The sequence below is a fragment of the Sinocyclocheilus anshuiensis genome, unplaced genomic scaffold (genome assembly GCF_001515605.1).
Source record: "Sinocyclocheilus anshuiensis isolate Anshui unplaced genomic scaffold, SAMN03320099.WGS_v1.1 scaffold253, whole genome shotgun sequence".
In the NCBI taxonomy this organism is placed as follows: Eukaryota; Metazoa; Chordata; class Actinopteri; order Cypriniformes; family Cyprinidae; genus Sinocyclocheilus; species Sinocyclocheilus anshuiensis.
In genome coordinates, this window is record NW_015537969.1 from 73143 (window position 1) to 86440 (window position 13298).

At 36.4% G+C, this 13298-nt stretch overlaps 2 protein-coding genes across 4 annotated transcripts in view; both read right to left on the reverse strand.

The window, feature by feature from the left end:
* The window catches only part of LOC107669332 (cAMP-regulated phosphoprotein 21-like), an 11875-nt gene extending 5845 nt beyond the window's left edge, over window positions 1-6030 (reverse strand). Inside the window, exons 1-7 of one of the 2 annotated variants that reach the window (XM_016461507.1) lie at window positions 5913-6030; window positions 2839-3089; window positions 2690-2734; window positions 1936-2004; window positions 1557-1665; window positions 692-770; window positions 556-615 (exon numbers count right to left, since the gene is read on the reverse strand). In XM_016461507.1, coding sequence (XP_016316993.1) covers window positions 556-615; window positions 692-770; window positions 1557-1665; window positions 1936-2004; window positions 2690-2734; window positions 2839-2979 — 503 coding nt within the window. In that variant the 5' untranslated portion in view covers window positions 2980-3089; window positions 5913-6030. Of the gene's footprint in view, window positions 1-555; window positions 616-691; window positions 771-1556; window positions 1666-1935; window positions 2005-2689; window positions 2735-2838; window positions 3101-5912 lie in introns of both variants that reach the window. The other variant, XM_016461503.1, reaches the window with a different exon arrangement.
* Window positions 6031-10757: 4727 nt separating this feature from the next.
* Window positions 10758-13298, reverse strand: part of LOC107669307 (programmed cell death 6-interacting protein-like) — a 16645-nt gene continuing 14104 nt past the window's right edge. For both annotated transcript variants that reach the window (XM_016461485.1, XM_016461476.1), the window contains exon 18: window positions 10758-11484. In XM_016461485.1, coding sequence (XP_016316971.1) covers window positions 11310-11484 — 175 coding nt within the window. In that variant the 3' untranslated portion in view covers window positions 10758-11309. The remainder of the gene's footprint in view (window positions 11485-13298) is intronic.

Below are 13298 nucleotides of genomic sequence, written 5' to 3' on the forward strand. Positions count from 1 at the left end.
GTGGTGTTTGTAGTCAGTTTGTAGTCCGTTTGTTCATTGGTTCTCCTTGATTAGTCTCCCCAGGTGTGTCTTATCTTGTTAAGCTTGTTAGCCCCCTGCGTATATATAGCCCTAGTTTTTCTTTAGTTCCTTGTGAGTTGTTAAATGTAATGGTTATCTGTTTGCCAGTCATTCTGTTCTTTGTTCCCTTTGGTTTTTGGCTTATTGTTTGTTCTAGTTCTTCCATTAAACACATGCACATAGATCTTTGCCTCTGCCTGTTTTCCGCAGCTTCTCCACAACGTTACAGTTTTTTGCTGGCATGTCTCTTTGACTAGTGCATCTTTGAGCCTATATTTAGTATAAGTAAAATACTTAAGTACTGTTAAAATCAGATACTCCAAGACTTTTACTCGAGTAGTTTTGGAATTGGTGACTTGTAACGTGTAATGGAGTAATTTTCACTGTAAGGTATCTGTACTTTTACTCAAGTATGGTTTTTAGGTACTCTTTACACCTCTGCACATCACAAACACGTCTATCTCAAAAGCATGAAAGACATGCATGGAATGATACCTGTTGTCTGTCATAAAGTCAGTCATGTCTTGCTCGAGTTTTAGAAGCATCAGTCTGTCCCTGCAATCCAAAAATAAACTGATTCAGCACAAATGGAAGGAGGAGAATGAAGGGATATTTTTCAACTTTTACCCACCTGGGACTGTTTTTCAAAGTAGTGATTAAAAACTCCTCCAGATCAATGCCTGTGGAGTCGGTGTACTCCAGACTGGGCTCTAAAAGATACACACATGCATAGAATTATATTTTTTATATGCAAAGTATAGGAAGCAAGTTAAAATTAGGACTTTGAATAAAAAAAAAAAATAATAAAAAAAAAATATAAAATCTGAAATTAATTGCAAGTATTTGCACACAATATTAAAAGCTGTATAAAATATGCACTTCTTGTTCAATGGTCTGGGGTCATTAAAAATATTTTATTTTGAAATAAATTAATACTTTTATTCAGCGGGGATGCATTACATTTTTCATATGTAACAGTCAAGACATTCAGAAAGTTTCGAAAGACTTCTAGTTCAAAATATTTTCAACACAACATAATTGGAAATGTTTCTTGAGCACCAATTCAGCACATTAGAATGATTTCTGAAGGATCATGTGATCCTGAAGACTTAAGTAACATTACATTTTAAGTATATATTATAATAGAATAGTTCTCTTAAATTGCAATAATATTATTACTCACAATATTGCTGTGATCAAATAAATACAGCATTGGTTCAAAAGCATTAAAAATCTTAATGATTCCAAACTTTTGAACAGTAGTATATATCCTCAAATTAATTTAAAATCAATACAAAGGAAGTATATTTTAAATAAAAAATCTGCTCATTCTGAAGCTTATTTAAAAAAAGCCTTACTTTTAACACTTTTAACATCCCACATTCATTTCAGAAATTTATGCAATATTTTTCACAGACCTAGTTAAAATATGTATTTCATGTTCATATATTGTGCGCAAATATGATATACAAATACCTACAAGCAATGCAAACTACCTTTAGATAAACTTAATTTTTTCGATGTGATGCTTGTCTCCTCTTCCTCCTCATTGCACGCAGGACTGTCACCATGGTTACTAGATACAGTTGTCTTGCTCTCTTTTTCCTAGGACCAGACAGAACAGAATTCCTTCCCAAACTCTATGATTCACTTCAAGCATGTAATAGATGTAACTGCATATTCAGGATTAGGGGACTAAATATAATGATTTAAGAAAATACCATTGAAAAACTTATCATTTAAACACTTATCAAATCAGTGGTTACAGTTTTGATTTACTTACGTATGTCCTATCCATCTACTAGACTATGTAAATTAACTTTAATGATGAATGCAAGATTGTAAATGTGTCTTTAGTTTATGAATGATTCTTACCTTGCTGTTCTCCTCAGTGGATAAAGACTCATCACACACAGCGGTGCTCCGAACTAATTTTCCTTTAGCCTGTAACACACAAACACATTCATTCAATAACCCCATTATTGAAAAGAAATAGATTTTTTCTAGAGAAGAGCGTTCTCAGTGTACATTATTGCTACTTTTGTTATTTCAACAATATTATACAGTATATTGGACACACACAAAAAAAAAAAAAAGAGTATTCTTTTATATTGTCTTTTTTGTATGGTAGTTGAAATACTAACCTGTTAAGACATATTGTTATTTATAAAAATGATTTTAAATACATCACAAGTTTCATTTTGTAAATGTAGCAGCTAGGAATGGTTTAAATTGTATTGCATTTCTAGATCATTGGATCAACACTACAGGGTGAAAAGTGTAACTACGCTATTTTTAAACTATTTGGACCTGGTCCCAGACTGTCTAAAAGCTGCTGATGTGATTTATATTATGGAGTTAGGTAACTTTGTACTATCAGGGGAGTGAATGCAATGTTTACTAATGGTATTTGGACTGAGACACATAACCGTTGAGGTTAAGCAGTCAGTAGCAAACGGCATTTACCCACTGAAGACAGAGAATGATTCAGAAAGCAATATTCTGCCGAGTATAGCCACATCAATTTAACATAAACGTCTGGCAAGCTAGAAAGGAAAATAAACTCATAAATGAAATGAATGCTCTATAGGGAGGGTGCTTTAATGATTAGATTCAGTTGCAATCCTACCTTCGGTTTCTTCTTGAGTTGTCTGTGGTTATCATCTGATTTTGGCTGCTCAAAGAGAAAAAAAAATTAAACAGGATAAAAAGAAAATGATAGGAGGAAATGAAACAAGGTGAGTGAATTGATGGAAGTTGTTGAATCTATATTATCACCTGGCTGGATTTTTGACAGTCTTCTGAGTCTGTGGTACAACAAGGAGGTGAAGTCTCCTCCGTAGTGCATTCTGGGATATGTTCAGATTCTCCTGTTTCTGACATCTTGAAATTTTCAGATTCAAAGGTCATATCAGTCATAGGCCACCATATGCCCCATGACCATCCAAGCCAATTACTACCAAAACAAGATGTCTTCTTTTCTCTTTTTTTCTTGTTCTGTCCTTCTCTTCTCTTGCCAGTACAGATGGCTAGACAGATTCTTATTCAGTAAAGGAGAGAGAAAAAAAAACATCTCTGTGTGATGTTTTTACTCAGAACAAAAAATCCTTTCAGATCTGTAAACATTTATTTACTCTGAGCACTATGCAAGGTTTACTTAAATATTCAGCTGACAGTCAGTGTCAAAAAAGCTCAAATCAGTGATTAAACCTATTAAGCCTCCAACCAATTATCAATAGTAATGAGATATCTTATATTTTTTTCTTCATTCATGAACTGACTTGCCTGTGCTCAAGGTAAAATAAAGTTATTATAGCCACAAAATTGTGTAGTTGCGACAGCAAAATAAATAGGCTAATCAGTGTTTAAAAGTGCGGAGAAAATTACTCCCAGTTGTTTTCATGTTGACTTACATGTAGTGTATGAAATGATATTTTGGTGCAAATTCATCTGTCATTTGAAAGAAAACTAGACAAATTAGACAGATGCCAACATAGAGAGATTTTAACATATCATAAACAAAACTACACAAGGTAAATGAAAATATTCGCTTTCAACAAGGACAAACATGGTTTGTTTGATTGTTGTGTGGTGAATTATTAGCTGAAACCATCGAAATTCAATTCAATTAAAAACTGAAATGCTCAAACTATAAAAACCAAGTAAATTAAAAAGTCATTTTTTCGCATATTTTGGGCCTATGAAATTTATAGTAATATTAATGCATTTATGATTGATCTTAAAGACATTTTTGTTTAATTCTGTATGATAAACATTTCTGGGACTGTGCTGTGTCAGTGTTTACTGTGTTCGTGTTTAATGGAAAGCACTGAATCAAAACCAGTTGAGAAGCAGAGGTATCTCCAGCAACATACACTATGCTGATTTGGACAAAAATACCAATGCGTGTAAGAGATCTGCAGCGACGAGTCAGTTTGCAAATATGGATTTCTATGCATGCATTATGTTTAACTTATTTCATAGCAGGGGCAGGTGCTGTAAATTATATTCCCATAATGACGACTCCCTAAACGGAAAGCACACATACACACAAGCTCTGTTTGGATAGAGTGCATCCTTCATTCTTATGTCATCACTCTCATCGTGTTTGAACTCGTCTTCATGTCGGACCACTGAGTCACTGACTCACTTTCACCAGTGTTAAGCCATACGCCTCCACACACACAGACACCGCAGTAGCTCTTGGCATCTTTGTCATCTCTGGGTTATCAAACAGGTGGCCTAAAACTTAGATGCTAAATAATTGTGTGATAGACATCTAACATCTGATGGGCAGCAACACATTGGTCTAGGTTTTTGGCCACTGATCAATCCTTACATAAATTTACTTGGTAACCATAGTTTCTGCATAAGTATTATACACAAATAAAGGTTCTTTATTGGCATTTCAAGAACATCCACAGAACCTCTCCATTGCACAAAATATTATTTTACACCAAGAAAAAAAATTGTTTCCTGTAAGAACTGTTTACCGAAAGGTTCTTCGGGGAAACAAAAAGGGTTCTACGACATCACCGAATACGCCTTTTTAAAACCTTTATTTTTAACAGTGTAAATAAATGATTCCAAATAAATATGGGTAGGCCTATCTATTTTTATTATTGTGCAATCATGCTTTGGCGTATATTATTTTAATGCATATAATCACAAAATTACCCAAAAATATATGAAAATATCAATTTATTATTTTTAATAATTATAATAACGGATCGTTCGAAGCAATAAAAACCCGGAGTGGAGTTTCAGCGGAGTAATTACAGAACTCTATGAGCAGAGAAGGAAAATCGCTCCGTTCCATTCATTTACAAATTTCCAGTTCGCCTTTCAGTCTGTTGTTTGCTTGGCGACACTCAGAACGTGATGCTTTGGCTTCAAGTGGAACTATTTTTTTTTCGTAGAGAGGAAATATACAAACTTACAGGTCATTTTATGTCAGAAACGTAAGTTATTCAAAATTAAGTTACTTGTTTACAGAACTGCTGTTTAAAGCAACAGTAACAAGAATGTAGCAGTGCTGAAATATTGCTTAATTGAACTGTCCTTCTTCAAAACAATGTGCCAAAATAGATTTTTATGCCAGCAGTCGTCAATATTAAGCAAACTCGGTTTAATCTAGTAACAATAAGTGGATTTAATATAGTATTTTTAGCAAACGTTATGGTTACCATAGTAATTCTTGTGAAGGCAGTGTGTAAATTAAAGCTTGTGGAAAAGTTGCGTGCACATACACATAGACGCGCGCGCGCTGCAGAATAGCGCAAAGATCTGTGTACAGAGATGCTATGTGTCTGTCTGCCAGGATGAAGGTGCAGCAGCCGAGATGGGGTTCGGTTTCCACCACTACGTCGCATTCCGGGCACAGTCTGGCACGCGTTATATTTGGAGCGGCTGTTTGGGGATCTCAGACTGCCGTCACTGACTCGGAGACGACGCAGGAGCAGCAGCTGTGCTGTCTAAAAACGAACCTAGATCTCGCGCTTCCATTGCTCTTTTGTTAAACGACCCTGATCCCTATATATTACACTATATAGCAACAGAACCATTCTTTATAGAAACAGCGTGAAAATCAAGCTTTTTGTAAGGTTTGAGTTTGTCAACACAAACTTGTTTGAACTCCAGGAAATGACTGTTAATACCAGAATTAATCAGACACAGGTGTCCTTGTAGTGCGATATTATTGTGGTCATGCTGAGTAATCTTGCCTGAGAGCAGTAGCGTTACACATAATCTAACACACAAAACATGCCTCACTATAAAGCATAGATGCCATTACGGCATAGAATTGCTTCTAATTAAGAGCAAAAACATGAGAGACAACCAACTTTACTTACCTTTATGTAACGCGACTGGAACAAACAACTGAAATGGTTAGAAATGAGCGCTTGTGTCTCTGGTGAGCTTGTCAAACATCTTCTGTTTGTGACAGCAGAGCGCGTGCAGACTCACGCAACACACTCAATTAAATACGCGCGCGCGCTCGTGCGCTCAGCCTCTTCCTGGCAATCACGCTGCGCGCTCACAAAAACACGCACGCACCAAGAGAATTCTAGACACCCACCTCCAACATTAATTAGAGGAAATTAAAAACAACAATATAAAATAACACGTTTGATACATTGACAAAATCAAAACTGATTCACATTGTTAGACTGTCTTCATCCAAAGAATGCAGCAGTTAGGCTATTACAATTATTATCAGAACTGTAAAATCATAATGGATTAATAAGGCGTCTCCACACATTTTAAGAAGTTTATAAAAAAAAACATTAATTTACAAATGTTTTTTATATTTTTTGCATGAAATGGTCACATTTTTAAAGGTAGGCTATTAATTTATTCAATGTAGAAAATACATCAATTTTTAGCATCAAGGATAGGCTGTTTAATATTCTCTTCTACAAATACTAACATATTGTGAATTCGTGCAAAAGCACACAAAGAGAACCCACCAAATACTGCAATGAGCACCTGTTAGATGAAAAGATTATGCGACACTCACAATGACACACACACACATATGGGTGCATATACCGCAACTAGACTTCACAGCTGCATGGTGCCTCTCTTTCTGCCATATGGCTTTACCGTTTCAGAGAATCAGAGAGATGTTCTTCTATAAAGACAACTTATAGAAAAAGAGGGTGAAACAGACTCACCTGATGTTGTCTCCTTAATTAAATGAATACAATTATATTGTACTCTGGCCAAAAAAGGAGAACATTATGTTTTTGAAGTGTGTTATGAGTGTTGAACTTGTAATATCAGCCCAAAGGCCCAGTCTGTTGCTCTCAAACAAACACACACACACACACACACACACACACACACACACACACACACACACATGCTTATGAGGAATCTTAATGCAATATAGCATATTATTTCTCCCTTTCCCCTCAGTGGCCAGTTGTGTTTTGGCTGTGTTTATTTTGTGTGGGATGGTGGACAGTGCAGTTGACAGGATTGAGTGAGAGACAGTGGGCATGATGAGGTAGAACGATCCTACAGAAACTTCTATATTTTTGTATTTGTCTTATAGAAGAGCCTAATTTTGTATCAGCTATTAGCCTTCCAGTATTCAGTCAATCCTTCAATCATTATTGAATTTACTAAAAAAAAAGATAATTTACTTACCCTCAAGTTGTTCCAGATCGGTATGCATTTATTTTTTCTGTTGAACACAAGAGATATTCTGAACGATGTTCATAACCAAAACAGTTGACGGTAGCCACTGACGTTCATAGTATGGAAAAAATACTATGGAAGTCAATGGCTACTGTGTTGAAGGCCCCTGATTAAGAAGCAAGAATAATTAATATAAATATATTTATCCATCTGTCTGAATAATTCTGTAAATCTTATTAAGATAAAATAATGAATGCACTGTAAAAACTTTTTTTTTTTTGCCCCTATAGTCCATCTGCTAATGTTTTTAGATTTTCATCAGCTGGTCTCTATGACAGACACACTGTAAAAATGATTTTTTGTAAAGAAAGTTGTAAGTAAAGATTATCGGAGCATGTTTTACAAGAAAATACTCTTTCAGTGTTTCTACCTCAAATGTCTGATAGAAAATTGTTTCAAAACAATTTTTTTTCAGTGCATAAACAATGCAATATCAGTAACAGAAGACATTAATAATAAATATGTAAAATGAATATAGACTATATGTACCTTAAATTATAGAAGTTAAAGTGTGCCCACTCAGTGCCTTTAAAGTGTCATAAAGTTAATTGAATTTCTTGTGCACAGCAGTCTGTTCCTTATATGAAAATCTCATTTCTAGATGAGCTATTACATTACATAAACATAGATGTTTAAATAACTTGGCCATATTCACTACACAAGAATCTGTGACTTGTGCTCTTGAGGATGAGATGTCCTGACATGCACCTGCTGGGAATACACTTGTTCATGTCCCAGTATGTCTGGCTACAGTATGAGGTCAATCCATGGCGAGGCACATCAAAGCATTCCTCTTAACTTAACTTGAAAGACATACAGACATACATGCAAATAGAGCCATCTCTTGCACCCTCAGCTTTCACTAATGACTCTGTCTCTTGCGTCATCATGGATTCATCTCTACGGGTCAAAGGTCAGAAGATTTGGCAGTGCGTCAAGACCCTCCTAAATATGTTGATATTTATATACTTATATACACACACCTGTCTCGCTCAATAAATCTCTCACCATTGCCATAGAACATTTCTCTTACGGTAAACACGCATAGGGAGAATTTCACACCTGCTTTTTGTCAGTTTGATTGGTTGAGGTCAAAAGAGTTTGGGAAATTAAGCATTAACAGGAAATGAGCTTTCAGCAGGTTGATCGTGAATACAATGAATAGCCATGATCCATCTTAAGTTATTTCTGTCCCCTTCAAGTATATGTAAACACACCAGCAGCAATGTTAACAATCTGACTAACAATAAATGCACGCAGAATGACTCGTGGCTAGGCACGACCGGAGTAAGTTTTCTCATGTGTGGTATGAGTAAAATATAGAACTAAAATTAGTAGTAAAATATACATTTTGTTTCTGATTGCCATCTCGATTCCTATGATTCCAAGATTAAAAGAAGATGTATCTTACCCAAATGACCAGTTTGAATTTAATTTGATCAAGTAAAAAGGCAGTGTATTTTGAAATAATAGCAAGAAAAAAAACTATTGTCTTTGCGGTCCAAAAAACAAACCTAGGGCTGACACGATATCAGATTTTTCACTACAGGATTATCGAGGCCTCAAAAATTCACAATAACAATATATCGTGATATCTACAGAAATCTTAAAAACTTAAAAGTATCAGTCAAATTAATCTTTATTTTCTTTTTTGACCAAAAAACACACCATTGCATACAAAAGGAACAATTACACTAAACTGAAAAGACTAAAATGCTAACCGTGTTTAGTTTAGTATAGTGTCAAAGTAGGACAACTTATGAGAATAACTAAATATTTTTATTCCAAACTTGCATTATAGCGGCGTCTATCAAGTGTTTGAAATAACTTCCTCCTGAGAACTGATTCTTATTTTATAAGGCTGTGTCAATCAGCATTGCAATATAAATATACATTATCCATATGAAAATACCTGAGATGGCTTTAAGAACGCAGATAAACCTTATGCTGCTGTAATCGAGAGCTGATTCTGCTCATGTTTCATCAGACAAAACATTTCTTTCTGCACTTTATTCAGATACAGCCACAGCTGGATTCCTTTGTCCATATAAGGGATTTCCTCAGTCATTTGTGTTATTACTCCTACGAGTCTCAGTTGTGGGCTTTATGCGAGAGGGCGCCATCTGGTGTCCAGTATGAATGTAACAAATCACACGTGAGAGTTTAACGCTCCATAATGGCGCTGGCGCTAGATTATGTTGTCATATTATCCTAAATCTGCTACTCATTTTTAAATATCGCCAATACCAGTATATTGCGGCACCCCTAATTAACATGATAATGATATTTCATTATTTGAATATCACGATTATCGTCAATACCGGCATAGAAAACCATACAGCACAACCAGTGTTGCCCAATTAAAAAACAAATGACTACCCGTTCATTATAATTAATCACAAACTTCATATGCTCCCATGGAATTTAAAAAAAAGAAGCGCTCGCGTTTTTAATTTATAATATTTCATTAAAAAATTACACAGTAAGTTTTTCACAAAAATGTAGTTTACTTCACTTGATTCACTGAGGTTGCAGCTGTTAAATAACAACTGAACTACGTTTGTGTTATATATCCAATGTATCAAGTTGGAAGGTAACCTGTATAATTGAAAACATTAGCTGAGAACATTTTTATTTCATATGCAAGTAAAATGGACATTATAACTGAAAATATGACCTAATGAACTGGGAATGAATCAAATCAAAATTCCAAAGCGTTTAAAATTGATACAAATCAGGAGATCTATTAAATCCCAGCCCTATTATCAAGCTAGATTGTAATGCAAAACTATTTCCGGAAGTGAAGGGCATTTGAATGCTTGTCAGTAAGAGCCAACAGCTGAGGAGGCATGATGCCAGTGGTGTTAATTACATTATCTAATATGTGTGTGAGGCTTTTAGACCGTCTTAAACGTCATTTATAGCTCATAAAGGTTTTGACTGTAGTTACGGTCATGTATTCTCTTTTAAACACACAATATGCTTTTGCAGTTAATCAGGTGACAATGAAGTTACATCATTATCCTAAAATGCACTGTTGAAGGCAAATGACACTTGTCAAAACAACAATGCACAGCTCAAGTGTATGTGAACAGAGTTTGTGTTATGGCCTAAGGAAAACATCCTTACATAATCAAAACACTCTGATACCCCGATAAACATTCATCTACCTGCATGTGAAACCCCTCCCCCCCATCCTCTTCCATCTGTATCCATGGAGAGTCGGTTCAGCATGGCTCTTTCAAGACAAAAATAGCATGGGAATAATTATCGAACAAACACACTTGAATTCATGTGTGGTGACAGTCACACTTGCAGCCACGCTCACAGCCCAGCCTATTAATCTGAACTCAATCTGCTCAGCTGTTGGATTTGGCACTGACTGGATGAACGCAAAACAATGCGGAGAGTCATTGACAATGACCAAAAATGCTGAAAGTACGCCTACAGGCTCAAAGTACCATGCATAGAGAGGGAATAAAAAGACCATCTTTAACATCAGACAGGTTTTAATCACATGAAACACAAAAATGAATTATTTTTAGTGACAAATCCATTCTCTAAGCTGTATAACTTTTCCTTTCCCGAAGCGATGATTGTAGAATGAACAGAAGGAGGTATAATGATACAACTAGGGTTACAGTAAGACAGAACCATGGTGTTTCTTCCAGCAATTAAATTATCATCATCAAGGTAAGAAATCAACAGCTCTTGCATTAGATTATATGTCAGTATTCATTACAAAAATAAGATATAAGCAGTGGCAGGCAGCCAGCAGCTTCACTTTGGGCTAGAGGGTAAGACAGAGAGAAAGAGAGAGACAGAGATCAGATCTTCCCTCAACTAGCACACCTGCTTTGTGAACCTTGGCCTAAAAGTCCACCCACAAAGAGGGGGAGGGGCCTGCATTCTAAACCCCGCCCAGATAAAGCCAGATGTTAAATAGAGAGCGGGTGTGAGTGCAGGAGTGTTAATAGTTAAGTGCAGTAAGAGGAGTGCTAGTTTACAGGAATGAGTGTGGCTGTAGGAGTGAGAGGTGCGCTCTACTGTTGAGGGTAGTAGGGCTGTTGCTGTGGCGGTTGTTGAGGATAGGGGTAGGGCTGCTGTGCAGGAGGGGCTCCGGGGTATCCAGCCTGCCCCTGGGCTTGATAGGGCATGTAGGGCATATTAAACTGCCCGTATGCATAGGGGTTATAGGCCATCGGCATCTGGTAATACCTGAGAGAGGAGCAAAATAACAAAATTACATTTTAGGTTGAATTGGGTAAACATTTTAACTGATAACACCATACTCACCTAGTGGACTAATCAATGTACATTAGGATAATTGTTCATATTAAATGTTTTCTGAAGTTTTTTTTTGTGTAAATAAGGAAATTAACTAATTTATGTAATTAAATATTCACCAACATGCATACATTTTCGGGACAGAAATCTGAACATTGGATAAAACCAGATTCAAACTTTAATTCTGTTGACATATTAGACTTCAAGATTTTGACAGACAAAATTTTGGGTCTCTTTTATCACTGTATAAAGCAGAAAACACTGCCAAAAGTCAGAAAAAACACCATGTTTGTAGGAATAAAATAAATTGGATAAATAACTACCGCATAAAAAAAACCCCATCAGAATATAGATACGAAGAAAATAGATAAAATGCATTAACAATTAAATGTGTATTTTGGATGTGTTCATATTTTTTGGAATTTAAATTTCATAAAAGTTTTACACATTTTTTGTATTTTGGACCTTTTCACTATTCTGAAATAAAGCCGCGTTTCCATCGAAATTACCCGGAACAATTGTACCAGGAATTGTACCGGAACTTTTTTCCCCCAGACCGGTTGCTGTCTGCGTTTCCATCGCGGTCTAAAGTACCAAGAAGATTAGGCAAACGGTCTGGTGACGTAGGTCTGTGCGCGTTTCAATACCAAGTACGCAAATTTCGGACTTGCATCCTCGGTAGTTCGGACTTCGCGAGTTTGACTCAGGTGTGTGAACTCCCGCGGACGGGACGACGCAAGTCCGGTAATTCTGCAAACAGCAGCATAACGTTACTTGATAACATCAGTCAGCTCACCTTGGCTACTGCAATTTTCCTCACTGTATTTACAATAAGACGAAATATATCAAACACCACTGCCCCTTTTCGTTTTCATTTAAACATATTAATAGCCACAGAAATGTTCAGGTAACGTACATGGCCTACATTACAATGAAACGAAATATATCAAACATTGCCTGTTTTCATTTTAATTTTAACATATTAATAGAATAAAGACCAAAGATTACCTGTTAAGATTTACCCAAAACGAATTATATCTTATGTTTATCCACTACAGAGATATCAGAGCCAGCGGCAAATGTCAGAAGGACTAGCCGAGTCCAGGCTGCTCTCGTCGGGATACATGAGCACTGAGCGCCGGCTACTCCAAGTAGATATAACTGCAGACTGGAGATCTCCAAAATGGGGCGTGAACTCCAAAAGTGGGCAGAATCTCCAAAATGGGGCGGGGTCTCCTCCCGCAAAGACTTTCACCATTGGCTCTGGCTTCAGCCAATTGTTATTGACTTACATTTCAAAATAAAACTTTAGAAATTTAACATTGTTTTTAGTTCATCTAAAATAAAATATGCTATATAAGTAAATATTCTCCGTGAGAGCAGAGCTCAAAGCTCGTGGCCAGTGGTGTTCGGACTGGAGTTTGAACATCTGCTTAATGATATAAACGGAATCACCCACGAGCTCTCCCGCGAGCCGTCCCAGCGCAGCGCAGGGGTAAGATTTTACTCTATCGCGTTGGGGAGTTACGGAACGATCTCATATCGCATAATCTTTTTATCTCCTGAACTGCATCGTTCTTTGCCACGCTATTCATCGCCAATCCCGCAGTGCAGTCAATTTCACTGGTTAAGGTTAGGGTCAGGTGTGGGGTAGGTTTAGGGGTTAGCATTTTTTGTAGCATAGTGTAGGAAATCAACACTTTAATTGACACAACCAATAAAATCTTTAGAATCAGCTGTGGGGC